The sequence below is a fragment of the Eutrigla gurnardus genome (assembly GCF_963514095.1).
Source record: "Eutrigla gurnardus genome assembly, chromosome: 23".
In the NCBI taxonomy this organism is placed as follows: Eukaryota; Metazoa; Chordata; class Actinopteri; order Perciformes; family Triglidae; genus Eutrigla; species Eutrigla gurnardus.
In genome coordinates this window covers 770,111-797,610 of record NC_139934.1, presented here as the reverse complement: position 1 = coordinate 797,610, position 27,500 = coordinate 770,111, and the positions used below count along the sequence as shown (strand labels likewise).

General features: G+C 44.7%; 4 protein-coding genes across 6 annotated transcripts in view; 3 read left to right on the top strand and 1 right to left on the bottom strand.

Annotated features, from left to right (window-relative positions):
• The window catches only part of LOC311009137 (GRB2-associated-binding protein 1-like), an 11,711-nt gene extending 3,968 nt beyond the window's left edge, over window positions 1–7,743 (top strand). For both annotated transcript variants that reach the window (XM_084003110.1, XM_084003111.1), the window contains 10 exons: window positions 1,719–1,896; window positions 2,120–2,787; window positions 4,024–4,106; window positions 4,204–4,313; window positions 4,965–5,260; window positions 5,354–5,425; window positions 5,986–6,082; window positions 6,471–6,606; window positions 6,891–7,025; window positions 7,279–7,743. In XM_084003110.1, coding sequence (XP_083859236.1) covers window positions 1,719–1,896; window positions 2,120–2,787; window positions 4,024–4,106; window positions 4,204–4,313; window positions 4,965–5,260; window positions 5,354–5,425; window positions 5,986–6,082; window positions 6,471–6,606; window positions 6,891–7,025; window positions 7,279–7,458 — 1,955 coding nt within the window. In that variant the 3' untranslated portion in view covers window positions 7,459–7,743. The remainder of the gene's footprint in view (window positions 1–1,718; window positions 1,897–2,119; window positions 2,788–4,023; window positions 4,107–4,203; window positions 4,314–4,964; window positions 5,261–5,353; window positions 5,426–5,985; window positions 6,083–6,470; window positions 6,607–6,890; window positions 7,026–7,278) is intronic.
• Window positions 7,744–8,450: 707 nt separating this feature from the next.
• vbp1 (von Hippel-Lindau binding protein 1) lies at window positions 8,451–11,389 on the top strand. Its single transcript, XM_084002989.1, has 6 exons — window positions 8,451–8,593; window positions 9,323–9,447; window positions 9,652–9,718; window positions 10,086–10,184; window positions 10,271–10,409; window positions 10,781–11,389. The coding sequence occupies exons 1-6, from the start codon at window positions 8,513–8,515 to the stop codon at window positions 10,855–10,857; spliced, it is 588 nt and encodes a 195-aa protein (XP_083859115.1). The 5' UTR covers window positions 8,451–8,512; the 3' UTR covers window positions 10,858–11,389.
• Window positions 11,390–15,607: 4,218 nt separating this feature from the next.
• On the bottom strand, window positions 15,608–20,150 carry rab39bb (RAB39B, member RAS oncogene family b). The gene is made up of 4 exons (XM_084003486.1): window positions 19,858–20,150; window positions 18,449–18,694; window positions 16,607–16,787; window positions 15,608–15,901 (listed from the first exon to the last, which is right to left on the bottom strand). The coding sequence occupies exons 2-4, from the start codon at window positions 18,661–18,663 to the stop codon at window positions 15,656–15,658; spliced, it is 642 nt and encodes a 213-aa protein (XP_083859612.1). The 5' UTR covers window positions 18,664–18,694; window positions 19,858–20,150; the 3' UTR covers window positions 15,608–15,655.
• Window positions 20,151–22,344: 2,194 nt separating this feature from the next.
• Window positions 22,345–27,500, top strand: part of LOC311009362 (selection and upkeep of intraepithelial T-cells protein 7-like) — a 5,281-nt gene continuing 125 nt past the window's right edge. Inside the window, exons 1-7 of one of the 2 annotated variants that reach the window (XM_084003484.1) lie at window positions 22,345–22,469; window positions 23,370–23,714; window positions 23,883–24,093; window positions 24,294–24,373; window positions 25,011–25,127; window positions 25,893–25,961; window positions 26,894–27,500. The exon at window positions 26,894–27,500 is cut by the window's right edge and continues 125 nt beyond it. In XM_084003484.1, coding sequence (XP_083859610.1) covers window positions 22,418–22,469; window positions 23,370–23,714; window positions 23,883–24,093; window positions 24,294–24,373; window positions 25,011–25,127; window positions 25,893–25,961; window positions 26,894–27,120 — 1,101 coding nt within the window. In that variant the 5' untranslated portion in view covers window positions 22,345–22,417 and the 3' untranslated portion in view covers window positions 27,121–27,500. The remainder of the gene's footprint in view (window positions 22,470–23,369; window positions 23,715–23,882; window positions 24,094–24,293; window positions 24,374–25,010; window positions 25,128–25,892; window positions 25,962–26,893) is intronic. The other variant, XM_084003485.1, reaches the window with a different exon arrangement.

Genomic DNA, 27,500 nt, shown 5'->3' with positions numbered 1-27,500 from the left:
TGGATGTAGGGATGTAGGGATGGATGGATGGATGGATGGATGGATGGATGGATGTAGGGATGGATGGATGGATGTAGGGATGTAGGGATGGATGGATGGATGGATGGATGGATGGATGGATGTAGGGATGGATGGATGGATGTAGGGATGGATGTAGGGATGGATGTAGGGATGGATGAATGGATGTAGGGATGTAGGGATGGATGGATGGATGGATGGATGGATGGATGGATGTAGGGATGGATGGATGGATGTAGGGATGGATGTAGGGATGGATGTAGGGATGGATGTAGGGATGGATGGATGGATGGATGTAGGGATGGATGGATGGATGTAGGGATGGATGGATGGATGGATGGATGTAGGGATGTAGGGATGGATGGATGGATGGATGGATGTAGGGATGGATGTAGGGATGGATGGATGGATGGATGGATGTAGGGATGGATGGATGGATGTAGGGGTCTAGGGATGGATGAAGGGATGGATGTAGGGATGGATGTAGGGATGGATGGATGGATGTAGGGGTGTAGGGATGGATGAAGGGATGGATGTAGGGATGGATGTAGGGATGGATGAATGGATGGATGGATGTAGGGATGGATGTAGGGATGGATGGATGGATGGATGTAGGGATGGATGGATGGATGTAGGGATGGATGGATGGATGTAGGGATGGATGGATGGATGGATGTAGGGATGGATGGATGGATGTAGGGATGGATGGATGGATGGATGGATGGATGGATGTAGGGATGGATGGATGGATGTAGGGATGGATGGATGGATGTAGGGATGGATGGATGGATGGATGGATGTAGGGATGGATGTAGGGATGGATGGATGTAGGGATGGATGGATGAAGGGATGGATGTAGGGATGGATGGATGGATGGATGGATGAAGGGATGGATGTAGGGAAGGATGGATGGATGTAGGGATGGATGGATGGATGTAGGGATGGATGGATGTAGGGATGGATGGATGGATGGATGTAGGGATGGATGTAGGGATGGATGGATGGATGGATGGATGGATGGATGAAGGGATGGATGGATGGATGTAGGGATGGATGGATGGATGGATGGATGGATGGATGGATGGATGGATGTAGGGATGGATGGATGGATGGATGGATGTAAGGATGGATGTAGGGATGGATGGATGGATGTAGGGATGGATGGATGAAGGGATGGATGTAGGGATGTAAGGATGGATGTAGGGATGGATGGATGGATGTAGGGATGGATGGATGTAGGGATGGATGGATGGATGGATGGATGTAAGGATGGATGTAGGGATGGATGGATGGATGTAGGGATGGATGGATGAAGGGATGGATGTAGGGATGGATGGATGGATGGATGGATGAAGGGATGGATGTAGGGAAGGATGGATGGATGTAGGGATGGATGGATGGATGTAGGGATGGATGGATGTAGGGATGGATGGATGGATGGATGTAGGGATGGATGTAGGGATGGATGGATGGATGGATGGATGGATGGATGAAGGGATGGATGGATGGATGTAGGGATGGATGAATAGATGGATGGATGGATGAAGGGATGGATGTAGGGAAGGATGGATGGATGGATGTAGGGATGGATGGATGGATGGATGGATGTAGGGATGGATGGATGGATGTAGGGATGGATGAATAGATGGATGGATGGATGGATGGATGGATGAATCGTGTGACGTTTTTCCCTTCCGCAGTCCCAGATAGACATCCGGCCTCCGGCTCTTCCACCATCGCGGCGGTGACCCCGGTCGTCGCCACGGTAATGGGGTCAGTCCCACCCCCCTATGACCCGGTGAGAGTGCAGGGCCCTCAGCACGGCGGCATCGCGGAAGAAGACTATCTGTGGTTATCGCACTGCCAGAGTCACATCAGGTAGGTCCTATAAACCTCATACAGGGGGCGGGGCTTTCAAAGTCTGTTTCAGTTCAGGGAAAATTAGCCTCTCGGGTCACTTCTGGTTGCAAAAAATACCAAGATGGCGGCGGTCTTCATTAGCAACTTGGTTTTCTAACCGTAATATGAACAATTTTAATGAGAGCTACCTTGTACCAAATCGGCATTCCATTTTCAAACTCTGGTTTCTCTCCGTCTCCAGTCCTCCTCTGGGTTCCTCCACTTCTCTTGAAACGGACTACAACGACAACCCGCCTCCCTCCGCCACCTCCTCCTCCTCTTCCTCTTCTTCCTCCCCTTCCTTACTTCCAAACGGCCAACCACTCCCCTCCTCCTCCTCCTCTTCCTCCAGCTTCAGGACGGCCCCTTGGGCAGTTGCCTCCATGACGGGCCCTATGAGCCAGTCTCTGGATGCCAGTGTGACCTCTGACCCCCAGAGACAAGCCGGCAGACCTCGTTGTCACCCGTCTCCTCATCCCAGGAAGCATTCCCTGGACTTCCACCTGCGACCTGTGGCGATACCTCTCGGCGACGATGCCATGGATCCAAACGCGCACCGGTACACCACTAGTGGTTACCAAGTCCCTCGTCCGGCTTCCACCACACTACTGCAGCCCCCTCGCCACCCTTCCTCGACCTCCAGCTTGGACTCCCTGACTCAGACGGAGCTCCACGCCTCCACCCCGACTCCTCCTCCGCGCCCGCCCAAGCCACAGGCCGCCACCGCCCCGGGAGAGAGCTCGGCGGTGGGCACGTGTCCTGCCACGCTCCCCCGGTCCGCCTCAGAGAGGAGGGATGGATGTGTGGAGGGAGGGGAGGGAGGTCTGCCGAGGAGCAACACCATTACCGCGCCTGGACGCACACCGACAGGTAAGAATGGCGGTCCGTAGTGACTTTCATTGAAGGCCATGTCTTAAAAAAAAGGGGAAATCCTTGCCGTCTTGTTGGGGGAGACCATCAATATTACTCAAGGGTATAAACCACATCGGGTTGTTTTTTAGCTGGTACCTATCTTCCTCTGTCTCCAGTCTTTATGCTAAGCTAACCAGCTGTTAGCTGTGGCCATGGGAGGATTACGAGATCCCTTGGAGAAAGGCGTGCACACCGACTTTAGGATGCTGTCTGGCCGTTTTGAGGCAACTAGGGGCCAGAAGAACTCCACAACAAGCTGATTAATACACATTAATTGCATTTCAAATTTGTTCACATGTTGGCGTTTGACTTTTAACACACACAATTTCATGTCCGGTATTATTTATTTACTTATTTGATCTACTTTGGGTATTAAACGTCACAGGAGATCAAACAGCTTAATTGTGCAGAGCTGGCAGCGTCGGAGGATTATATCCTTACAGCTGAAACAAATTCTGCCTGTTTACTCCATCAGTTGATCAGAATTAGTTTCATTAATAAGACAAGACCTTTGCCCCACAAAAGCACAAAGAGGTTTTGTCAACCAGATCTCTGGTTTCCAGCCTGGTTGCAATAAAAGAGTTGTTTCACGGCTGATTCAGATCCTATTCAGCACAAAATGTTTTCTGTTTTCAGACACACTTTCTTAGAGTCCATCTGCATCCAGGTCTGGCCGAGCTCTGATTCCTCTCCATCAAAACAAGTCGCTGCACAAATATTCTGCCAATTAAGTTGCATATGATTTCTACCATGTAACAGTGGTTCATGTGCAGGATAGTACTTCTAACATTTAAAGGAATAGTTTGACTTTTTGCTAAATAATGCTGAATAATAAGCAAGAGCCAGCAGGCTGTTAGCATAACTTAGCACAAAGCCTGGGAAGCAGAGGGAAACACCCAGTCATGCCTTTTTTCTATTTCGGAATTGTAATCAAAGCCACACAAACCAAGACAAAATCATGACCAAGACCACAATGTCGTCACAAAGACTGAGCCAAGACCAAGACCAAACCAGGGCGAGTCCCACCCTGCATGATGCAATTATGATAAAAAAAAGTGGAACATGCAAACCATAATCAACATGATCGAGAAGATTAACATTAACACCCACAGAAAAATGAACGATTCCTCTTCCCCTGAATTTTGATTTGAAAATGTGTGCTCTTCGGTTGAATTCATTAACTCTGTGTTACAGGTTGCGACTCCTTTTTCATCCCTCGGTCTCTGTCCGACAGAGCGAGCATGTTCGAGTTCAGCGAGAGCTTCAACAGCTACTTCGTAAGTTCAAACTTTTGAAACGTCGAAATCAAAACACAATACATGAATATTTTATCTCTGTCATCTCAACGTGTGAGTATTTCTTTGTCTCTGGTAGTTTAATAAAGGAATGGTACCTCTGGGTAGCGTTTGCTCCGAAGATGATGATGTGGATGAAAACTATGTTCCCATGAGTGCCGCCACCACAGAGCCACCTGTTGCACCAAGGTGAGTCGGGAGATATGTGTTCATGTAAGTATTTGTTTTGAACCGATTTTAAAAAACGGGACCCCTGAAACCCCTTGAAAGACCACAGGGACCCAACAACGGAACTATTGAACCTCTTCGAACATCAACAACTGTTAAATCCATTACAAATAGAAATTAGACCAGATGCCGTAACCAGCCACCTGTCATTTAACCTACACTCCTGCACACAAAGTCCAGATACACAAACTCCCTCACTTGGGGTCGTGACTCACTCCCAACCTGGATGATGCAATCCACCATGGCCTCAGACTGACCCTCAGCCTGACTGATTCACACTTCCAAAACCCCCAAGTTCTGAAGGAGCGAACAGAACCACATCATCTGCAAAAAGCAGAGAAGAAATTATGAGGTCGCAAAAAATGGACATTCTCCTTACCCGGCTTGGCCTTCAGGTCTTGTCCATGAAAGAACAGAGGACAACCCTAGGGTATCAAAAAAATCAAAATACTCTGAATCTCCCAAAATTCCACTTATCAGCCCTTGGATTCCCTTTATACAACCTGGGAACTCTTCCAGATTCAGTGGAAATCCTTAAATTCCTTGTACATCCCTTGAACTTCTTTTGCAAACTATTGCCCCAACTTCTACTTTTTTCTTCTCTTATTCCAGAGTGCCTCCAAATCCTCCCTCTGACCCCTCTGTCCAGCTCAAGGATGCCAACTACGTCCCCATGACCCCCCTCAACCCTTCCCTCCCCGTTCATCCCAACCCTGCCACAGGCGACCTGGCCTCCCTCGGGAAGCAAATTCCCCCACCCGCTCACATGGGTTTTCGTAACACCCCCGTGACTTCCGTCGCTCCCCTCACCCCGCCGCTCCGGAGGAACACCATGAACACTGCCGGTGGATTGGAGGTGGAGGCCATGCCCCCGCCGATCCACCGCAACCTGAAACCCCAACGCAGAGGTGAGTAGAACCTTATCAGGGACGTTTTGCTTCTCAAAATGAAAACATCTCTATCAAACACAGCATGCCTTCTGATGTTGTGAATCCCTGCAGGGGTTTGTGTCGGTGCGCCTGCAGAGAAAACGGACATCCAGACTGCTGGAGAGTCAACACGCAAAACAAGAGGTACAAACTCGTCTAGTTAATCACTTCTTCCCTCCGCTCAACTTGTCATTTCTCATCTCTCTTGTTTCGCCTTCCACCTCTTTAAGTTTTAATTATTTAGCTGCTTCCACTTTGCTCAACAAGGCTGCGTGACAGCCACAGATCCACTTAAAGAAAACTCGTTAAATATTAATCTAGGTTCACAGTTGCTGCTGCTTCACTGGGGACTTTTTCATACATAAAAATGGCTAGTATCTGAAATCTTTTTCATTTTTGCTCTGGATGTATCGTCTCTCCACTGTCGTGCTCCTGGCGACCCTCCCAGGTGTGTTGCATCACAAATCATAGTTGCTATGGTGACCTTACAAATCCGTCACCCATACTAGTTTGAGAACTACGTTTTTTGTTAATCTGGCATCTCCAGATTATCCATGCTTAACATGTTCTGGTCCTAAATCTCTACTCAACTGTGGGGAAGATAACAAACAACTCTTTCTTTTTTATTTTCGGTTATAAAACATCCTCAGTTTTTTCCACAAGTAATGACAAATTAAAAGTGTCTCCCTCCCTCTCCCCACCAGTGAAACCAGCTCCTCTGGACATCGCTCCAGTGCAGCAGGACTGGCAGGAAGTCCCGCCCCCCGTGCGCTCGCCTGTCACTCGAACCTTCACGCGAGAGTAAGTGCGTGCACCATTGTGGTGTTTTCTTTGCAGTGTCGACAGAAAGCAAAGCGGGCGTCAATATTTAAGTCTGTCACAGCAACAGAGAAGTGTGAAATAACTGATGTTCGGCTTTGTTGCACTCTGCTGCCCCCCTGTGGTGCAAGATATTACTACCAACCAGGTTCAATTTAATGAGTTATCGTTGAAGCTCCAAACGTCATCAAATGTCTTGATTTGCTCGACCAAAGCTCACGAACTCAACCTTATAATTAAGGATCTATTAATGTTAATAATTAATCAATAATCAAATGTCATAAAATGTATTCATGAATGTGTGTGTGTGTGTGTGTGTGTGTGTGTGTGTGTGTGTGTGTGTGTGTGTGTGTGTGTGTGTGTGTGTCAGTCCGTCCAGTCGTCGCCGGTCAGTTAGGCCGACCTCTGCCCACAGTTCGTCGCCCTCCTCCGACTCTGATGACACTGATGACAGCTACGTCGCCATGACGACAACCCCCAGCCTCAGTTTCAGCGCCGGGGAGCCGGTAAAACGCTTCTTCCTTTTCCATCACACTGCCTTTTCTGTCTCCTTCCACCTTGTTCCCTCCTCCACCTTTAAACGAGCTTTAAACAGAAACATGACACAGTTCTCCCGTAGTTTACACTGTTAAGGCTGTAAGCACCGTTAGCTGCGAGATGCCGGCTCAGCCGTTGCCATGATGTAAGCTGGGTGGAGGCTCCTTATCTCATTTAATTCACCTTTAATGTATGTTTAACTCAGAAACGCATGTTTTTGTGTGTGTGTGTGTGTGTGTGTGTGTGTGTACAGTCTCTGAGGCTCATGCTGCACCGCGCCTCAGAGGGCGGAGTCAGCAGCCCGATCCTACGGCGAGCCAGCGGCGACAAACAGGTGGAGTACCTGGACCTGGACCTCCACACTGGGCGCGCGACTCCAACAAGACAGGTGACACCACCTTTCTCTGTAATTATTACTCATTTCTTAAAACTGTTTGAACTTTGAGCTTGAACGTATTTTTGTTGTAATTTTCCAGTAAAAGAAATGACCATTTAGTCAAGTCAATACTCATAAAATCACGTCAACACGTGTGTGTTTACATACTGAATACTTTTTCTTCATGTTTGATACATTTAGATTTTGTATATGTTATTGAAAAAGTTTGATTCTTCATCCGAAATGTTTTTTTGTCATACAACAGAAACGCTGCACGGCAGAAGGCGGCGGCGGCGAGCGAACGGCGGCGGGTGAGGGGCGTGCACGGGGCCAGCGTACACGTGTGGACTACGTGGTGGTGGACCCCAAGAGAACCAAGGCCCTGAGGAACACCAGAGAAGCATGGCATGATGGGAGGATGTCCACGGAGAAGGAGAAATGCTGACAAGAAACTAAACCCAGGAAGATACGCCTCGATAGCGATAGCAACGAGGAGGTTTTAGATTTTATTGTTGCTGTGACGACCAAGCACGTCGAAGGGCGGGACTCGGTGTATTTTCAAATCCCGTCGGACATTTTCAAATGCACGGGAAAGAAATGGAAGGAAATGTTATGTGTGCCTGCATTGGCCCACATCGTAGTTTAGCTTCTGGAAACGGAGGGTTTTATTTCCCGACACCTAGATTTGATTTAATCATTTATCTTCCCCTCGAAAAACAATAATCAAAAATGTTTTAAAAATGAGGTCGAAGATTTGACCACCAATCAAAGCGGGTGACGAATCCAACAAATCTGAACAATAAGTGTGAAACCAAATGTGTAATGTTACTTCTGAAGCATTTCATTGATTCTGTGATTATAGTAACGGCTGTCCATCAGTAAATAAATGAATCAACGCACACACACTCTTCTGGCTAGCGTGTTTTTTCAAGGAATTCAAGTTTGTATGTCTGGAAGGGTGAATCAAGGTGATGCAAAAACATACTTTAGACTCTTGGAACTCACTTACTGGCTGAGGAGAGCCGACTCATACAGTAACGTCCACATCTTGTTTATGTGCGTTACATTTTATTTTTGTCTGAGTGAATGACTAAAACGTTGAAAACAAATAGGAGTATCAGGTTGCTGCAACTTTTTAAGATGAAAGAATACATAAGTTTATCAGAAATAATGTATTTTGTGACATTTATGAATATGGATTGATATGGTAATATGATAAATATAATTATTTTTGTAGACAAATCTATACATTTATTTTAATTTCTTGACAAAATAAAACACACATATATATATATGTAGAAAAGGAGCATAATTCAATTTAAATTTAAATTTAATTATCCACCACTAGTAGTGATTTTTTGCTGAGTATCGATTTTAGGCACCGGAAGCAGTTGCGGCCTCTCGCCACTAGAGGGAGCAGACGCTCGACACACACACACACACACACACACACGCTCACGCTCGTCCCGGAGCTCTGTTGGGAGTTCTCTCTCTCAAAGATGGCGGCGACCATAGACAGCAGCGATGCCGTCCCGGCGGCGAAGAGGAAGCACCTGGGGATCCCGGAGGCGGTGTTTGTGGTGCGTACAGGCCGACGGCCGGCCTCGTCCGCCGCGCTCGACCCGGCGAGGCCGGCCCGTCGGGGTGAAAACCCCGTTAACCGTGCTTATGGCGTCATGCTACACGCTAGTGGACGTTAGCTCAGTTAGCAGTGGAGCTAACCGGGGGTGTGTGTGTGTGGACTGGGCGGCTCCTCGCCTCCCATCTACGGATCTTCTTCTTCTTCTTCTTCGTCTTCTTCTTCTCTGCCGAGCGGTTTAGAGTCCGGTGACTTCACGTTAGCTCGAGCTAACGGCTAATTTCCGTCTAAAAGTAGCCGTTCGCTCGAGCCTCCTTCATTGGTTGGAGGGTGCGTTCAGGGAAATCAAGTAAAGCCGAGTGAATCTCACCATAGGCGTTTTTTATATGTATTTATATTGAAACATAACATGTTATGCTTAAAATAAAAATAACATGTTTTACCCGGGGAGGTTTCCTGTGATGTCTTCAGGATCTGTGGGATTTTACAGTTTCATTCCCAGCTAATATTCTGCTTGTTTATCAAAAACACATATATTAGTCATTATTAATGATTTGTCAGCTGAGGTCATAAGCATGACTTCTGCTCGGTGTTTATTATTATTTAAAAAAAGGATGATAATCAGGTGAGACATTGAATTTAAATATTAGTCAGGGATTATTGTCTGGGCTCCGTCTCTTTCTCTCCTGTGTTGATACATTTATTTGTATTACTTTATTTGCATTATCAGGAGGATGTCGACTCTTTCATGAAGAAGCCGGGCAACGAGACGGCCGACGCGGCGCTGAGGAAGCTGGACGAACAATACCAGAAATACAAATACATGGAGCTCAACCTGTCTCAGAAGAAACTCAGGTGAGCATAGATACCTGTGTTTAACGTCAACGTGAGCAGAAGAATCGGTACAAGTGAAAGATAAATTGATGCAACATAATATTCAGGACAACTTAAGAGCTTTGCTTTTTTTAAGGAGCTATATAAATTGCCCACATCTGGATTGACGTGTTGTAGTTTCTTCCTTTCCTCTCTGAAACATTTGACTTGTGTTTTGCGACGCAGGTTGAAAAGCCAGATCCCACAAATCACGCAGACGCTAGAGATCCTACGACACATGCAGAAGAAAAAGGTGTGTTTCCTTACTTTATCTGGCTGCTAATCCTAGAAAACATCACTGTATGTCATTTTGGTGTATTGTTTTAATATTTTCATGAGCTATTGGTTTGTGTATAACGTCAAGAAATTAAATTAAAATCACAAATTAATTTGTAGTTTTGTCTACAAAATTATATTTATCATATTACCATATCAATCCATATTCAGAAATGTCACAAAATACATTATTTCTGAGAAACTTAAATATTAATAATATATTTTATATATATAATAATAATATATTGTATATAATAATATATTTTTCTTCATTTATTTGCCGATATGATCAGTGTTGTTTGGAAAATAAAGCATAATAATGGAGGTTGTTGTTGTGGTCCCAGGGGACCTCGGCACCCATGGAGACACACTTCCTGCTGGCTGACAACGTGTACTGCAAGGCCTCGGTGCCGCCCACCGACAAAGTCTGCCTCTGGTTGGGGGTGAGTGGAGCTCAGATTTCCGTCTGACAATAAGAGCAGGTCTCTTCCAGGTTAAATCTCTACATCTTTCCCCCTCCCTGAAAAAGGCCAACGTCATGTTGGAGTACGACATTGACGAAGCCCAGGCTCTCCTGGAGAAGAACCTCACCACGGCATCCCGTAACCTCGAGACCCTCGAGGACGACCTGGACTTCCTGCGGGACCAGTTCACCACCACCGAAGTCAGTATCCTTCCAACTGTGGGGTCCATCGTGCTGTTTGTTTTCAACATACACTTGCTTTTATTGTTTTGGGCCTAAAGATAAGGGTTTTGAGTCCATATGAAGACGATTGAGCATTAAATACAGTAGACTTGCTGGTAAAAACCCGTAGGACTGCGTTTGTATGGATAGATGAATCTGAGACCGTCGGTCAGAGATGATGATACGACTCATTATGGAGCTACTTCAGCATCATTTTGACTTATCGGTATGAAATCACAGTTCATTTTGGGTTCCTCCAGCTTTGGGAGGCTGCAGCAGGTAAATCTTCATTATCCGCTCCGCTAGAAAATCCAAATGTGAAGCGTGTCCTCCCCTTAACTGGGCGCTCCTCAGACATGGCCCGAGTCTTCAACTGGGACGTGAAGAGGAGGAGCAAAGAGAACGTCCTCAAGCTGGCAGACAAGTCTTAATATGACGGCACGGCGCCCACATCCTCCCCCTCCCCGCCCAATAAAAAACAACCACGTGTGTTCACCTCCGTCTCTCTAGAGTCAACACTTCCACCACTACCGTTTTCTGTTCAGTTGTTACTTTTTTAAGTATTTTTTCAATTAAAAAAACTAACAACAAAAAAAAAAACTAGCAAAAAGACGATTTTTTGTATTCTTTTTACATGATTTAACTTTGTTCCTTTTTGGCAGATTTAACGAGTCGGGGTTCTCTCTCGCATTGTTTCTTTCTTTTTTCCGTAACGACGTTCACGTACGTGCTCGAGTTGTTAGTTCTTGAAACGCGCTTGTAGGATGACAAAGATCGCAACAGAAGAATAAAGGATCCGGCCTGTTCTGCTCCTGTTTCCACTTCAAGAAGGATCACCGTTAGTCTTCTTCCACTCCTCCTCCTCCTCCTCCTCCCAGCCGCTGTTCTGTCTGTATTTATTTGTCTGTCACTGTATTCATTAAACAATGAATGAAGTAAAAGAAGAACATTTGGGCAAAGCGATGAGATCTCCACCTGGTCCTTTGTGTCCTTCATTCTCATGAGAACTAACAGAACTACCGTATTTATTTCTCCAGTTACAGTGACATTACATACAGGGACATTACTGCAACTTTTATCTACAGCAGATGAAGTACGGAGGACAAATATTAATAAATATTAAGCATCAATTGGTAAATAAAACAGGAGTAATACAAGGTAACATCCTGTGGTCATTTCCTGTTTTATCATCTAATATGACATGAATTATTAAAATGGACACAATGTTTAGCTTTTACCCTTCTAAAAAAAGGACCATTTTCATTTGTTTCTGTCCTTTTTAGATCAGATTTAATGTTCTAGTAGAAGAAATGTTGTCTGGTATTGTAACTGAAAGCTGCTTGTCTGATTTTAATTTTTGAGCCGATCAGCTGACCAGTTGAAGTTTGTTCCAAATGCTTTTAGTGCTTCCACCTGGTGGCCACGTGCACAACTACAGCATAGTTTACATTTGGCATGGACTGTTAATGGGGGCCTACTTCTGGAAGACAAAATGGTCCTACTTCTCTCTGCTGGCCACCAGGGGGCGACTCCTCTCTGGTTGTATAGAAGTCTATGAGAAAATGGTCCTACTTCTCTCTTGATGTATTATCTCAGTAAACATTGTAAACATGAGTTTATGTCTCAATCTCTAGTTTCAAGTCTTCTTCAATCCAGCATGATGTTCATTTAGTACATTATGGTCCATTTAGAGTCCACCAGACCAGGAAGCAGGGGATGCTTTAGGGGGCGGGGCTTACCTGCTGATTGACAGGTCCCTACCACACTACCAATGCTAGTTAGCTACTAAGATGACTTTAACACTTAGCTGTAAAGTTGACCTTGAATTATGGAGCTATGTTCGTTAGCAGCTTCACACCAGAATCCAGATGGATTGTGTTCGTCAGATCCGCCGGTCGCTCCTACTCCAAGATTCCTGTAACGGACAGAATGCTGCACTCGAGTCAACAAACCAAGTCAACCAAACCAAGGGGTGACATCACGACGACTACGTCCACTTCCTATGTCCGGTCCACGCCAGGAACGGACAGCTACTTGATGTTCGCTGAATTTGACTGAAACGTGTAGAGACTCCACCTTTTAAGCAACGTGAGTAAATGTTTACTTTCCATTTTGGAGGAAGAACGTGATTGAAATGATGGAAACAAATAATTTCTCAAACACTGTCAACTAGTCTAAATATTGTGAAAGATGGCAGATTGTTTTAATTCATACTCATCTAGCTCTCGGCAACAAAAAATATTTTGCCCCAAATGACTTCAGATAGTATTTCAGAGTGGAAGCAAGATAAAACGGAGCTTAGAGATCTGAAGTGGGTGCAGCAGATCCACCAGCTGGCTGACATCTGGTGGATCTGCTGCACCCATGGGATCACCCCCACATGGGGTACCACACCCACACGGGGCGCCACACCCACACGGGGTAATTTCAAAAACACAAGGCGGTCAGGGATAACTTTATTTTATTATTCATGGAAGGAATTTTTCGAAGATCTTGTTTTTAATGTATTATTTTTTTTATTCTGGAAGCATTTCACTTATCTTAGTATGTAACAACGTGGCGTGTAATGCTGAGGGGAGTGGACCACCAACAAGTCTGAAATCAACTCTTGTCAAAGCTTTTGTAAGGAACGCGTGTGTTGATGCTTCGACTCGTTCACACGTTTCTCATCTGACTCGGTGTAAAAACCTCACCTTTGCCCCCCCATTGACACCTCCGTGTATAAATAAGACAACACAAGCAGAAACTCTTTGGAGACAAAGAAGGCAAACGGTGTGAGAAAAAAATAACACACTTGCAGTCTCCTCACTGTAATTGTGAACTGCAGGGGGAAAGGCCTATAAATGAATACAAAATAAAGGAAATACAGCATGGATCCACATATAACTGTGTGTCAGATTCAGGACCAAGAAGAGTTAAAAATTCAAATACAGATCTACACGAAGCCATCCAGGTGCTTAAGGTAGATAAGTTACATTTAATCGTTAATGATGCCTCGATGACAATTATTTCTTTAATTGCAGCAACAGATGAACATATTTGGTCCAGCGCTAATCTCATAAGAATATGTTTATTATGTTGAGTAAATGGGAATCTACGGATGTAATTGGCTAACAAGCGCTTCCTGGTGTAACACGTTCCACGTAACGGTACGATTCACCGTCTCAGGTGTTCCTTGGTGTTATAGAACGGATCTCGAGTGAAGAATGTAATAAAAAAAAAATCTAAAAATAAAACGTTAGTTCCCACAAACACATGGGGCAAAAAAAAAGAGGTTTTGGCAACATAAGCCGATTAAAGCGTGCTGTCACAACAGGTGTTTGGTTCTTTAAATGGTGATTGGCCGACGCCTGCTGTGACCTCAAAGCTCGTCTCGTTACCATAGCGATAGTTTTTTTGTCACGTGATGCAGTTTGGCCCTGTACACGCTCGTCACATCATGCGTCTTGTACGTACGTAGTTTAGTTTGCGCTTAGTCATGCGCGGGCATCGTTGCATACACAGTCAACGCCAATAGTCGCAAATTTGCATCGTTCACATGAGTTGAAATATTTAGATTTGAGCTGGAAGTTCACGTTGAAGCTGAATTGATGTTGTCAACAACCCGCCTTTTAATTGGTCCGACGGGTAAAATCAGAGATATCGCCCGATGATATTAATGCGCAAATTATTCCCAGGAAACATACATTTCTATTGTGCAAAAGGCCTTTAGTCTCACCAGGTGAGAAAAAAAAACCTTTCTTCAAAAAATGGTTCCTCAAAAGCATGGTTCTGGGTAGAACGTCGGACTTTAAGGAACAACCTGTTGGGAATTCTTATTTCTAAGAGTGAAGAAATGCAATTCGATGCAAGTCAACGGTACCATATCCTTCAAAAATGACCGTACAGATAAATCAACAAAATCAGCAGAAACTGAACATGAACCTTTGTGAAGGTGGGGTTGATTGCAGGGTGGTGTATTAGACAGCATTGCTTTAAACCAGGTGCACATAAGACCCGGGCATTTGAACTACCAACCTGTAGCACTGGAGTGTGTTAAAACAAAAATACAGGTTTGATGAGATATTACACTTGCGCACACATTAAAAAAGGCATATAAACCACTTGCTCAGGACAAATGTAACCTTGTAGTTTCCCCATGCCTGTATCTGTGTGTCTTGATGTCGGACTTTATTTCATGATTATATATCGTCCGTGCATTGTGGATAACGTGGTTCTTTTGTGGAGTCCGTGGTCTGGTCCCTCTTGTGTTCAAGAACCTTCACTAGGGTTCATCTGCACCCTTCAAAAGTCCCCAATGAGGCTCCACAGTCGAGGTGGACTTGGTCGTTAAGGTGCGTTCTGTCTCAAAACCCTTAGTCCACCGTAACAAGTCCCCCAGTTAAAGGCAGACGGAGAGGTTTTGTTAAGCTAGTCAAACAAGTCCACCTCAGTCAGTTTAGCTGTACGTGGTCTCTTCCTGCTGACTCCAGAGTCCATTAGGAATCGGATGGGTGACGATGGTTTGTTATAGTGCGGTAGTTAGTAGGATGATGGTGGATACAACCATGTAGTCAATGTCATTGGGCTCAATGGAGGCCTAAGTTGCTTGAAAGGGAAAATATTGTGGCCTCTGGCAAACAAAATCAGTCTTCCCCATTATATTTAGGACCTCCAGGACTCCTCCGTTGACCTCTGGTAGTGAATAACCTTTTTTTAATGCGCTAGGATGATGTCGGGACACCAACGTTAAAGTGATAGTTTCGTATGTGTTCATGTAATTGCATATTGGAGGAGAGGAGAAGATTAAGAAGTGGTGGGGAAACGAGATGACGGGAGGAAGAGAGATTCGAAGTTCATTATATTTTGGCATCCAAAAATCATTTGCAAGAACCAAAACAATGGACAATCCGTCTAAGGCCTGTCTAAGAGATTTAAGGAGGGACTTTCAAGTGCCCCCAAACCAAAACTAAAAGCAGTGAATCATGGGAGCCCTCGCAGCTAAATCTGTGATCTTTCCCTCTCCGAGAAATAAAACGCTAATGGGCACAACCCTTCTGCCCACCTTCAACGAAAGTCCTTGAACACCCCCCTTCTCTATCCAGTCTGAACCAAGAACAGAGGGTCACTAACCATTTCAGTCAGAGGGCCGGCCCCTCAGTCCGTCAGCCACTCTCTTCTGAATCCTCCCCTGGATCCCCTTACCCCCTTCCCCCCTTTTCACCTTCAGTCCCAAAAACTCGTCCCAGATCAACACAAACAGCGGCGGTCACTCTTGGTAACTTCCTCCGAGGAGTGAACCACGTTGGGGACAAACCCGCTCTTCACGCCCTCCCAGCCCTCCTGGATTGTGATTTCCCCAGACCGCACGAGGGCGAAGATGTCTCTGGTCAGTTCGGTGAAGGCGTGCTCAACGTTGATGGCGTCGCGGGCCGACGTCTCCACGTAGCGCATTCCGAACGCCCCGGCGAGCTTCTCGGCTTCCTGGCGGCTCACCTAGAAGGTCAAAGTGAGACGAGGTGAAACATCATACCGGTATCAGGTATCTGCCCAAATACCAAGAAGGCAACGGACTTTGTTGCTAGTCCAGGTCAGACCTGATCCATTCTAGTCATTCCTGATCTTGTTCATCTGCATCTTACAGGTTACAGGAGCTGTTAAGGTCAAACTTGCTGAATGCTGGTCAGTCAGAGGATCGGAGCAATTTCATTTGTGACTGGATCAAGACCCTCGCCCTTTCAGTATCAGAATGAAGAGGCTGAAGCCCAAAAACTGAGGTGGAACCACGACGAGGAGATTTTTTGTACTACGTTTCTTCAAAGTTCTCCATTTTCTCTGCCCATCTATGTTCCTCAAAGTTAGAAAATCTTGGATGTCCGCACCAACCCTCACGGATTTATCAAACATAAGGCTTCACCATCTCCTGGATCCTGAATCCTACAACATTGCATCGTTTTGCAGTGTCATCCTGTAAAGTCTAAATCTCAATAGTGGTATTTTTACTTCCTGTCTGCCAGCTTCCCCCCGAGAGAATTGAACAAACGACGACACACTTGCCTCTGATCCACACGTACGCTGATCTAAATGTGAACACGAGGTTATTTTTAACGCCGGTTGCTGAATTGTGTATTACGTAACATTAAGAACAGCCACCGAACTGGACGTGGCCTCGTTAACGTTGTCGTGTTGAGCGTTACACACCTGGCGCTGCGCCTCCAGGTCACACTTGTGGCCCACCAACAGGAAGACGATGCTGTGGGGCTGGACGTGGCTGCGAGCCTCCTCCAGCCAATCGTGGACGTTCTGGAAGGAGCGGCGGTTGGTGATGTCGAAGAGGAGAAGCCCGCCCACGGAGTTACGGTAGTAAGCCCGGGTGATGGACCTGCGGAGGGGAAGGCAAAAGGTGAGCGTGATCGTTCATGTTAGTTAACAGAATGTTTCTCTGGCTTTTAGGGGAAACTTTAGTCAGACATGCTGACATCAGCAGTTTACAGCAGATGCTCTCGGTTTGTGACCCGTTTTGTATGTTTTGATTATTTAAATAGAAAATAGATTTAGTGTACATATTTTAAAAAAAGAACAACAAAACATTTATTTACATTTTTTTTTTAATCAATGGAGAAGATAACGAGGAGGGAAGTTACGTGAAAGAAGAAGACGAAGGAAGACGAAGAAGATGCAGTCGGAGAGGAGGAGGCAACGATTCATAACCAGCGACTGAGTCATTTGATCAGACACACATATAAATATATTTCTTTATGGAAGGAAGCACATGAAGAAATCAACTAATGCTGACACTGCACCAGTGTGACATGGCATCTCTCACTAAAGGACGCTGTCTGGAAAGAATAACGCCATATCGTTCATGTACGGAGACACAGGAGGGACAAAATGAAGACAAGTTTAAGTTAGAATCCCACCGTGTGCCACGATACGACGCCGGTGCATTATTCCACATTTCTGTTATTGTCTACAAATATCACTGTCTGAGCAACAAATATGTGATTTTAATGTGTTCAAACAGGCCGAGTGGTTTCCTGAAACAGTCGTAAGTAATATCATACAGTTTGAAGTAGAAAATAAAACAATCATAAGAGCATCGTAGATGTATTCATGTTTCTAACATTCTGGAGGGAATCTGTTTCTGATTTGTCCTCCGTCCCGGTGGAGGGGGGAGGGGGATGTGTTGTGGTTGCCGTGGAGACATTGGTGATGCTGACAGGTGAGGCTTGATGAGTGTGTGTTTGTAGTACTTTCTGTGTATTATATCTGTAGTTTATAATCCTCGTCTACATGCAGCGTTGTGTGTTTACGTATCAGAAACAAACCCCCGGAGTTATTTTCTGTAGCTCCTCAACCTCATCTGAATAACTGCTCTCTCTCTCTCTGTCTCTCTCTCTCTCTCTCTGTCTCTCTCTCCCTCTCTGTGCAGTGGACAAACAAAAGAGGCATTTCCAGTTTTCAGACCTCGAGGGTACAACGCATATAGTATAAGTATTTCTGTCTTACAACTCTGAGTATTTCTGTGTTACAACTCTGAGTATTTCTGTGTTACAACTCGGAGTTTTTCTCCTTTTTTTCGGGGTCAGCTGAGAGAAGCTTATCCAACATTTCACCTCAAATTCACCTTTCAGTTTCCAAATTAATCAGAATCAAACTTCCTTGTTCTGTGATTCTGCACTGCAATTCCCAGAGACCAACTCGTCTTTAAATATATTTCTACGGCCACTAAAACCACCGAAATGAACCCATATATTATATATAATAATATAATACTAAACTGATACTATAAATACAAAAACAATAATAAACTGTTTATATATTTATTTAGCAACTTTACAAAAAAGGTATTAAAACAGAGAACAAAGGTGGGAAATAAGAGAAATAAAACAAATAAATACTAGTAGTAAAATAAATAATTGCTTTCAAAATGCTTTTGAATAAAGTATTTTTTTTTTTTTAAAGAAGTAGAAGAAAACAAATAAGACCAGATGGTTTTGCAGTAAACCCGTGAGACCCGGTAGAGACCCGGTAGAGACCCACCTGAAGCGCTCCTGGCCCGCCGTGTCCCAGATCTGCAGCTTGATCCGCTTGCCGGGCTCGATCTCCACCAGCCGGGAGAAGAAGTCCACGCCGACGGTCGGGTCCGACACCTGGGCGAAGCGGCCCTCCGTGAACCGGCGGATCAGACACGACTTCCCCACCGTGGAGTCCCCGATGACGATCAGCCGGAACTGGTAGAGCCATATCGCCTCCATGACCCGCCCGTCTGTCGCTCTGCCTGTCTGTCTGCCGGGAGAGACGGAATTACAATATCCTTAATGACTTCTCATGCTGCCTTCACGTGCTGTCGGAATTGTGGGAAATGCGAGTTCCCGACTCAGAAATCGCACATGAACGCCCCCTCGAGTCGATGTATATTTCCCTCTGAGATGGGGTTGAAGTATAAAGGTTTATTTATTTTTGTGGAAAAACGGTTAAATAAGATTATTATTAATCGCAACGTGAAAACGTGTCACGAATATTCCGGAACAAAAACCACAATTGTTTATCCCCATAAGAGTATATTTTCTCAACATAACGTCTCTACTAACGATAGAAGACTTTTTCAAATCACGATATTTATGTTTATCCCGATCTGCGATAAAACCCTGTATCGTCCCGTCGCTACTCACGACGCCGTCACGAAAAAAAGCCCAAAGTTTCCCTAAAACTGAGGTTCTTTGTATTAAAACCACGAGACGTGAGGAAATCCTCTTATGTTCGATGTTGACGTTTTAATCTGATTCTGCTTTAATCTCTTTGATACGAGGATTTAGCGTTTTTAATGTGCGACCTTCCCAAAGCTCCACAGCTCAAATAGTAGTTCTCCGTGTACTTGTACTTGTACTGGATGCTTCGGTGCTTTCACTATGTACAGAAGGAAATATATAATTATATGATGTTCTTTGAGTACTAGAACATCTGTATGACACCTCTGGTTTCCATACAGAGCCGTGGTGCATTGTGGGAAATGAGGAAGCCAAATCTCAGTGTGAGGGTTCAGATGATGATTTAGGAGGAACATGATTGTCCGGACCCAGCAGGCCCCCATCAGGCCTCACGACCCCCCCCCAGGTTGCGTAGCTCGGTCGGTATGCAAACATGCCCCCCCCCCCCCCCCCCCCCTCTCTCACCGGATGCACAAAAACAACAACCCGCTTCACATCAAAGAGAAGTCTACCGTCACGTGCGCGTTTGTTAGCGTTTTTACGGTGATATCTTTAGCAGAATATCGCGACTTTCTGCTCCTTTTTTTGTTGCATCGTTGAAACCCGGATCAAGATGGACCCCGGACTCGTGAAACGTCATCCAGAGCTTGTTTTCAAGCGGGCTATTCTTAGACCACCAGGTCGGGTCTATGTGGACCCGCCAGACCATATGATGAGCGTATAATAATAATAAGAGCCTACCTGGAGCAGGAGGGGGCCTTCAGGCCGGACCGGCTGCTGGACCGGGTGCTGGTTCTCCGTTCACGCTGCTTTCCTCGCTGTTCAGGACCAGGCTGATGTGGGCTCCATGGCACCGACGAGTCTGGATCGATCCTCGGGACGCAGCAAGAGGAGGAGGGGGTTTTGGTTCAGCCGAGACCCCCTGATAGACCAGCCTCGATGAAAGGGAACGGGTCGCGAGGCGACAGCAGGCCCGAGAGTCCGGGATCCGGTTTTCCTTGTTGATGTCGGAGGGGGGCCCGAGGATCGAGGATCCGCATCCAGAGCAGGTTGCAATGACATGAAAATAAAAACCCCCAAAAACCGGATCGTGCGCGTTCACCTGAGAGGGACGCGCGTGTGTCCCGTGCGCGTGTTTTCGGGGAGGGTTCGGGTGCGCGCTGTCGGAGAGGGGGGGATCCCGCGGCGGCGCGTCCGGGTTTGTGCTGATGAAATGGCAGCAGCAGCATCATATAGCCTGACTCATCCCGCATCAGCACCACTACCGTAAAGCACCGCGGAGAGGCGCAACGCGGAAGAGCGTGACGGGACAGAGTTCACGCGCAGGAAAACAACAACAGACGCGCGCTTTATAGTCTAAAGGGAGATTACTGGTTTTATTATTACGTTGTTATTATTATTGTTGTTATTATTATTAGATGTAGTCAATAATGGTGCAATAAAACCAAAACAATAATATAAATACAATATTTAAAATCATAAACATAGACGCTGTATGTTTGTGGAATAATGTGATAATAATGTTTGTTTATTCGGGAGGCTGCAACACTGCGCCAGTGCGCCGTGCATGTGCGCACTCGCCACTGCGCAGGCCCGGAACTGGACGAGCTGTGGGAAGTGTAGTTCTACATGAGACGACGAGGGGAGACGAGACTTTTAATGTTGTATTCATTATTAATATTTATAGATGTGAGTTTATGTTTGCTGCTTAAAGTAAAACACGAAACTTCGTTTTGTACCTGAAGTGAGAGTCTTTATCCTTCTGTTTTTATTGTTTCTATTATTTTAAAATCCACAGACATACAAATGTTGTAATTTAAGCAACAAAATGTACAGAAATAAGTATAACCTTTATTAATAACAACCAGGTCGTCTCATCGAGAGTCACACGGAAAAATCAAGTAACAACTAAACAGAAACTTAAAATCAGCTTATTTATGAAAAACAACGTCACAAGATCATAAAAAAGAGGAATCACAGATTCACAAAACAGAATAAAGTATAGCAAATATGTATTTATGAGAAAATGGTCCTACTTCTCTCTGCTGGCCACCAGGGGGCGACTCCTCTCTGGTTGTATAAAAGTCTGTGAGAAAATGGTCCTACTTCTCTCTGCTGGCCACCAGGGGGCGACTCCTCTCTGGTTGTATAGAAGTCTATGAGAAAATGGTCCTACTTCTCTCTGCTGGCCACCAGGAGGCGACTCCTCTCTGGTTGTATAGAAGTCTATCAGAAAATGGTCCTACTTCTCTCTGCTGGCCACCAGGGGGCGACTCCTCTCTGGTTGTATAGAAGTCTATGAGAAAATGGTCCTACTTCTCTCTGCTGGCCACCAGGGGGCGACTCCTCTCTGGTTGTATAGAAGTCTATGAGAAAATGGTCCTACTTCTCTCTGCTGGCCACCAGGGGGCGACTCCTCTCTGGTTGTATAGAAGTCTATGAGAAAATGGTCCTAGTTCTCTCTGCTGGCCACCAGGGGGCGACTCCTCTCTGGTTGTATAGAAGTCTATGAGAAAATGGTCCTACTTCTCTCTGCTGGCCACCAGGGGGCGACTCCTCTCTGGTTGTATAGAAGTCTATGAGAAAATGGTCCTACTTCTCTCTGCTGGCCACCAGGGGGCGACTCCTCTCTGGTTGTATAGAAGTCTATGAGAAAATGGTCCTACTTCTCTCTGCTGGCCACCAGGGGGCGACTCCTCTCTGGTTGTATAGAAGTCTATGAGAAAATGGTCCTACTTCTCTCTGCTGGCCTGGGGCGGCGGCGCTGAGGCGAAGGCTCTGATTCTCCCCATCTGTTTTGAACCGCTTATGTCCGCGTCATAACGCCTTTGGTGTTTTAAACAGTAGGTTTACTTCAAAACGTGAGCGTCAGACGCTGTCGGAGCGTTTATGAACAGTGTTTTAGAGCTCCTCCTACAGGCTTTCAGGTAATCCGGACCATGCAGTGATACAGCCTCACACGAATGGGCCTTTTGTTCATTAATCACACATCTGGACACATCTGAACTGATAAAATATACTAATTATACTAATAATAAATAATTATTAAATGCTTACATTCGAGTTCAAAGATAATGACGACGGACTATGACTGCTACAGAGATCACAGCAAATTAAAGCTGGCTGTCTGGGCAGAAATCTTTCACGCCGAGCGAGTCGTTTTCGGTTTCTCGTTCTTTTATTTTGAAGCAAAAAACAGGAAACGACTCGTTATCCGTTTTTGGATTGTCAAAACGAAAGTCGGATGGGTGTAGACGGACCCAGACATTGAATTAGTTAGATAGATACGCGAGTTTTCGCCATGTCTGCTTTACGGCTTCCCTTGCTGGTTACCGCCGTGATCTTTTGCGTAGGTACGTTGAGGTTAAATGTCTGTGTTCATTAATAAGGTGGGCGTGTTAAGTTATAGAAGTGGTTTAAGTGCGTAGTCGAATAAACTGGCGGCTTTCTCTAAACATGTTGAAAAGTAAAGCGAAAGTAAATGTTCTGCGTGTTTACGTCATAGAGAGTAGTAGTTAAAAATTAAAAATTACATATCACCGTGAAACATCCCCTGTTACATTAAGTTTTCTGAATCCGACATTATCTTATTAAACATGCGCGAATGTTTTCCTTTAAAGATGGAGATTGTTGTATTCCTCCTATTTTGACACTGAACAGGGTTGATGATTACTTTAAGACAATTATTTATTGTGTTAGGATTTTTCTGAAATGTTTTTTTTACCCTCTTAAGCCCTGGCATCACATTTTGTGTTGTCTAATACCACAACACTTGATGTGGACATCATTTCATCATGTTCAAAGATGATGCTTTCATACTCCCCAATAAGCCCACATAGAAAGAGAAAGGAGGTTAAATATGTAAATTAGAGTAGAAATAAACACATGCATGTGTGTTTCCGCTGGTCAGGAAGTAAAATAACAGATTAGAGTTGTCTTTGCCCGTATTGTATCTCAGCATGAGTCTACACAGCAGATGCCATTTCCTTGCATTTCAGTTGTGGTTTCATTAAAGAACGTTTATTTCCTTGTGGGAAAAGTTGGTTAATAAAACCCGTTAAAACGTCCTGTTTTCTGGTGTCCCTCTTTTATGTTGAGGTCTCCACTTTGAGCCACTGATTAATTAATTGAATTGTGGGGAGGAATCCAGAGGAATCCAGATCAACCAAATGTTGACACTTGGTTGTTTTCTTGTGGGATTTGTTGATAATAAATCAATATGAGTCTGGTTTGTCTTTTTGTTTAATTGCTAGGAGAAGCCTCGGCAGGCAGACTGGTGAAGGTCGTGACCTCTGCTGGCGACACGGCCCTCCTGCTCTGCAACATCAGCCTCGGCCGTGACGACGACCTCCCGTCCGTAGAGTGGTCCAAGGAAGGTCTGAAGCCCGACATCTGCTTCCTGTACCGGGTCGGCTGTGAGACGTTCGAGGAGAAGAATCCCGTCTTCCGTTACAGGACCAGCCTCCTCATGGACCAGGTGAAGCACGGGAACCTCTCGCTGAGGATCTCCGACGTGCGGCCCTCTGATGCGGGGATTTACAAATGCAGGTCCAGGTTGAAGTCGCGGCTGGCGATCACTAGGATAGAGCTTGTTGTGGGTGGGTCCAAAAACGTTTTATTTATCGTAAAAGCTTTAATACGGTCTCCTACAGTTGCTTGGTTTCCCTCATGGAGAAGGGTCTGATTCGGTACATTGGTAACAAATATGACAAGAAATGTTTACCTTGTATCCTTTTCTTTTTGTTGTTTTTTGTGTGTTTGTGAAGTTGTCGTTCCTGAGCCGAAGCTCTCAGTGGTTGCAGGCGAAGGCGGTGGAGTGACTCTGCAGTGTGAAGCCAGCTGCTGGTTCTCGGAGCTTCAGATGATTCTTGATTCTCAGGGAAATGACACCATCGCTGAAGACCCGAAGTCCAATCTAGATGATGTGAAGAACTGTACCACTGTCACGAGGAGGTTGACCGTGCAGACTGCCGACAGGTTTCCTTTTCCTACCTGTGTTCCCTCAGAGATCTATATTTGGAGGAGGTGCAATGGAATTAAAAGAGCACCAGTAAAACTTCAAACTCGGAGTATATGGAAAAACGAAAAAGCGTTTTTTTATTTCATCCGCTGCCATTTCCCCCACGCCAAACTGTAAATGTTCCGATTAAAAACACACTGATGTCTTTTCATTGCAGATTCGTCTGTAGAGTTCACCATCCGGAGACGAAGCAGACGAGGAGCACAGACATCCTGATAGTCATCAACCCTCAAAAAAGTACGCATATCACTGAATATTTTGTTGAGAAACAAATATTTTAGTGCGTCTGTGATGCACTAAAAATATAAATAATAATAATAAAAAAAGCTGAAATAAATTTAAATCTTTTTTAGTAAATGTCCTTTTTAAGATAAAATGGAAAATATCAAAGAATCTTGAGTAAGATGAGCATAAATCATAAGGGCTCCCTGCATACATAAAGGCAAATAAATATAAATTTTTTAAAATGGATTTTTGTATGTTTTTAAATCAGGCTCCATTTTCTTCAGTGATGGAGAACTGGACATCTTTTTATCCCGATATTGAAAATTCACCACGATCAACTTCTTGTGCTGTTCTTTTTAGGTTTTAGTCACTTAGACACAAAATGACCCTTTGAAAATTATCATTTTAATTTTTCACTTTTACAAATATAGTCTCTTAATGGAAAGAAATATGACGAAGTTATGCTACTTACATCCTGAGGTTATCAACATTTTGTATTAACGTATTTTGATTCCCCAATTTGTTTGAAATGAACGTGAATTCTTAGTCTGGTCAACGAAGAAGCGTTGGACTACAAATGACTCAGGTGCTCTGTAAATGGACTACATTGATGTTGTATCATATCATGGACCCAGTGTTATCATTCCAGATGACTGCGTGAGATCCTGCACTCAAAGCTGTGGCATCGCCGCCCTATTATCCATAATCATTATCATGTGTGGATGTGCATTAGCTCCCTTCCTATGGAAGAAATGTGAAAACTACGGTAAGTCAGTTTACATTTTTCAACGGAAAGTTGTTTTTGTCCGTCGCTGCAAAATCCCCAAATTCACCCACCAGCTTCTTCAGCAAAACACCTCCAAGACACAGATATGAGTATCATATTTGTTTCTTGCATCTTTTGAAATTCTTTTGATGGAATGAGAATATGTTTGTATCCAAAGAGCAGTGTGTTTGTACCTCTGGGGGGCGCCAAAGTCAGTTAAAAGGACAGCAGCAACGGTTGATTAATACAGCATACAGGCCCGGACTGGCCATCAGGAGAACCGGGAGGTTTCCCGAAGCGCCGGCCTATGATTGGCCTGCTGGCCTGCGTCTCTCTCTCTCTTGCCCCAACCCCCCGGGTAAAAAAAAAAGAAAAGGCGGTGCCGAGAGGGAGAGAGAGAAAAAAAGAAAGGCGCTGGAGGAGGATGCGGCCAAATGCCGTAAACTGACAAATTTATTCAGGCCCCCGACCCCCCCCCCCCCCAGCCAAGATACCTCTGCAAGTAAGTTATGTAAAAAACAACAACAAAAAAACACTGGTTCTTGAGGTCCAGGGACCTGGGTCCTTGAGGCTGTACACTTTGACACAGTAGGCTATAGGTCCTGGCCATGAAATTAAACAAGCCACTGTTTTATTTACTGTTATCATTCCATTATTATGTATATGAATACAAGGGCACATTAAGTGAGACATAGGCTACACTCTCTTACTGTATGAACTATAGTGTATGGAAAAACACTGTAAGCATATGTTTGCTATTCAAAGGTGGTGATGGTGATGACACAAGTCCTGCTGGTACTTCAGGAGAAGCCAGTGCAGAGCAGTTGGCAGAAGGTACAGAATCATTTCTAGAGCAACAACATGCAAGTTGCAGACATAACACCAACAGGCACTGCCATTTGACATAAATGGCTCTCATTTGTAATACGGTAATAGCTGCCATTCTATTAAGCACTAGTGGTGTTGAATTTTGCTGTCTGTTGCTGACTTGCTGTTATGTATTCCAGCCCTATATTAGAATATGAGTCAATATTATGTGATTGCTTAGGAACTATACTCTCGGACTGTATTATACATTGCGTCTATCAGTGTGTGCATGTTCTGTGAACATGTATTCAAAGGCTGTCCCCTCATAGCTGATTCATTGTTTGATTTGGACTTTGTTGTCTTTGTTTATTAGGTTATATTGTAGGCTACACATAAAAATTATGCCAAAGAGGCAGTTGACATTCCACATGATATGATGTTTAAGTAACCTTGGCACTGCGTTAAACCTTTATTCTCTTCTAGTAAGTGTGTTAGTGGATTTTGCTGAGGATTGTTGTGTTACTGTATTTTACCAGCCCGGCCCCAAACACAAAAGTTACTGTATATTCCTAACTTAGTTTGTACATAGGTCCCATATTTGAACTTCTATTTGGAATGCAGTGTGTGTGTGTGTGTGTGTGTGTGTGTGTGTGTGTGTGTGTGTGTGTGTGTGTGTGTGTGTGTGTGTGTGTGTGTGTGTGTTCGTGCGTGCGTGCATGTGCGTGTGCATGCGTGCCAATGCATGTAGGTGTGGGCGTGAACGTGCGCGTGTGGGCAAGGCCAGGGTGGCCTGGTTACATGACTGACTCCTGGCCTGAAAAAGTCTCCCAGTCCGGCCCTGACAGCATATCAGGAAAAAATGTGGTTTCTATTCTGTTTGAGAATTTCGAGTAAAGGTAGTGAATGAAATGTCAGTAATCAGCATATTATTTTTGATATTGTCATCCCATTTTCTACAGGCAATTCTGCTGGAGGTTCCAACCCGGCCGTAGAAAACACCGAGGACAGCCGTTCAAGCTCTGCCTCCTTGCTCCGGAGCGATGATCCAAATTCCAGCCACTACATTCAAAAATCTTCAGAGGAAAATCATGTTCGCGATTCGCAGAAGAGGCTCAAGTCTGGTAGCTACAACCTCAGCCCTCAACTGGCCGATTGGAAACAGAAGGAAATGGATATGTTGAGGTAAATGAGAACCCAGCCCAAATGTGAGCAGTTGGTTTTTTTTTTAGATGGTGACGCTAAATGGAGCCAGGTGCTCTAAGGGTGAGTTCCATGAGCTGCGTCCTCGTATATTTGTATACTTGTCTTTGGTTGGAACCCATGAGCCATTGCAGCGTGGTTGTAACGGACAGGAATTGCTGCACATTCTGCACATTTAAAAAAAAAATGCAATACAAACTTGAAACTTTAGAGCTTTGTTACTTTATGCAGATTAATTAAGTCTTTTTATATGTTGTTATTTTTGTGCAACCTTTGAAAAATAAATAAAAGTTCTGTATTTTTCACGTGTTACAGGAATGGGTGGGGTTTTTCCACAGTGTTTTTTTATTCATGTGTATTCATGTG

Coding starts and splice junctions, on each gene's coding strand:
- rab39bb (XM_084003486.1), bottom strand. CDS start 18,663: ATGGAGGCGATATGGCTCTACCAGTTCCGGCTGATCGTCATCGGGGAC. Junction 16,788..18,448: donor GCGGGCCAGGAGCGCTTCAG/GTGGGTCTCTAC, acceptor TCCCCTCCGCAG/GTCCATCACCCGGGCTTACT. Junction 15,902..16,606: donor ACCTGGAGGCGCAGCGCCAG/GTGTGTAACGCT, acceptor TTGACCTTCTAG/GTGAGCCGCCAGGAAGCCGA.
- vbp1 (XM_084002989.1), top strand. CDS start 8,513: ATGGCGGCGACCATAGACAGCAGCGATGCCGTCCCGGCGGCGAAGAGG. Junction 8,594..9,322: donor TCCCGGAGGCGGTGTTTGTG/GTGCGTACAGGC, acceptor TTGCATTATCAG/GAGGATGTCGACTCTTTCAT. Junction 9,448..9,651: donor CTGTCTCAGAAGAAACTCAG/GTGAGCATAGAT, acceptor TTTGCGACGCAG/GTTGAAAAGCCAGATCCCAC.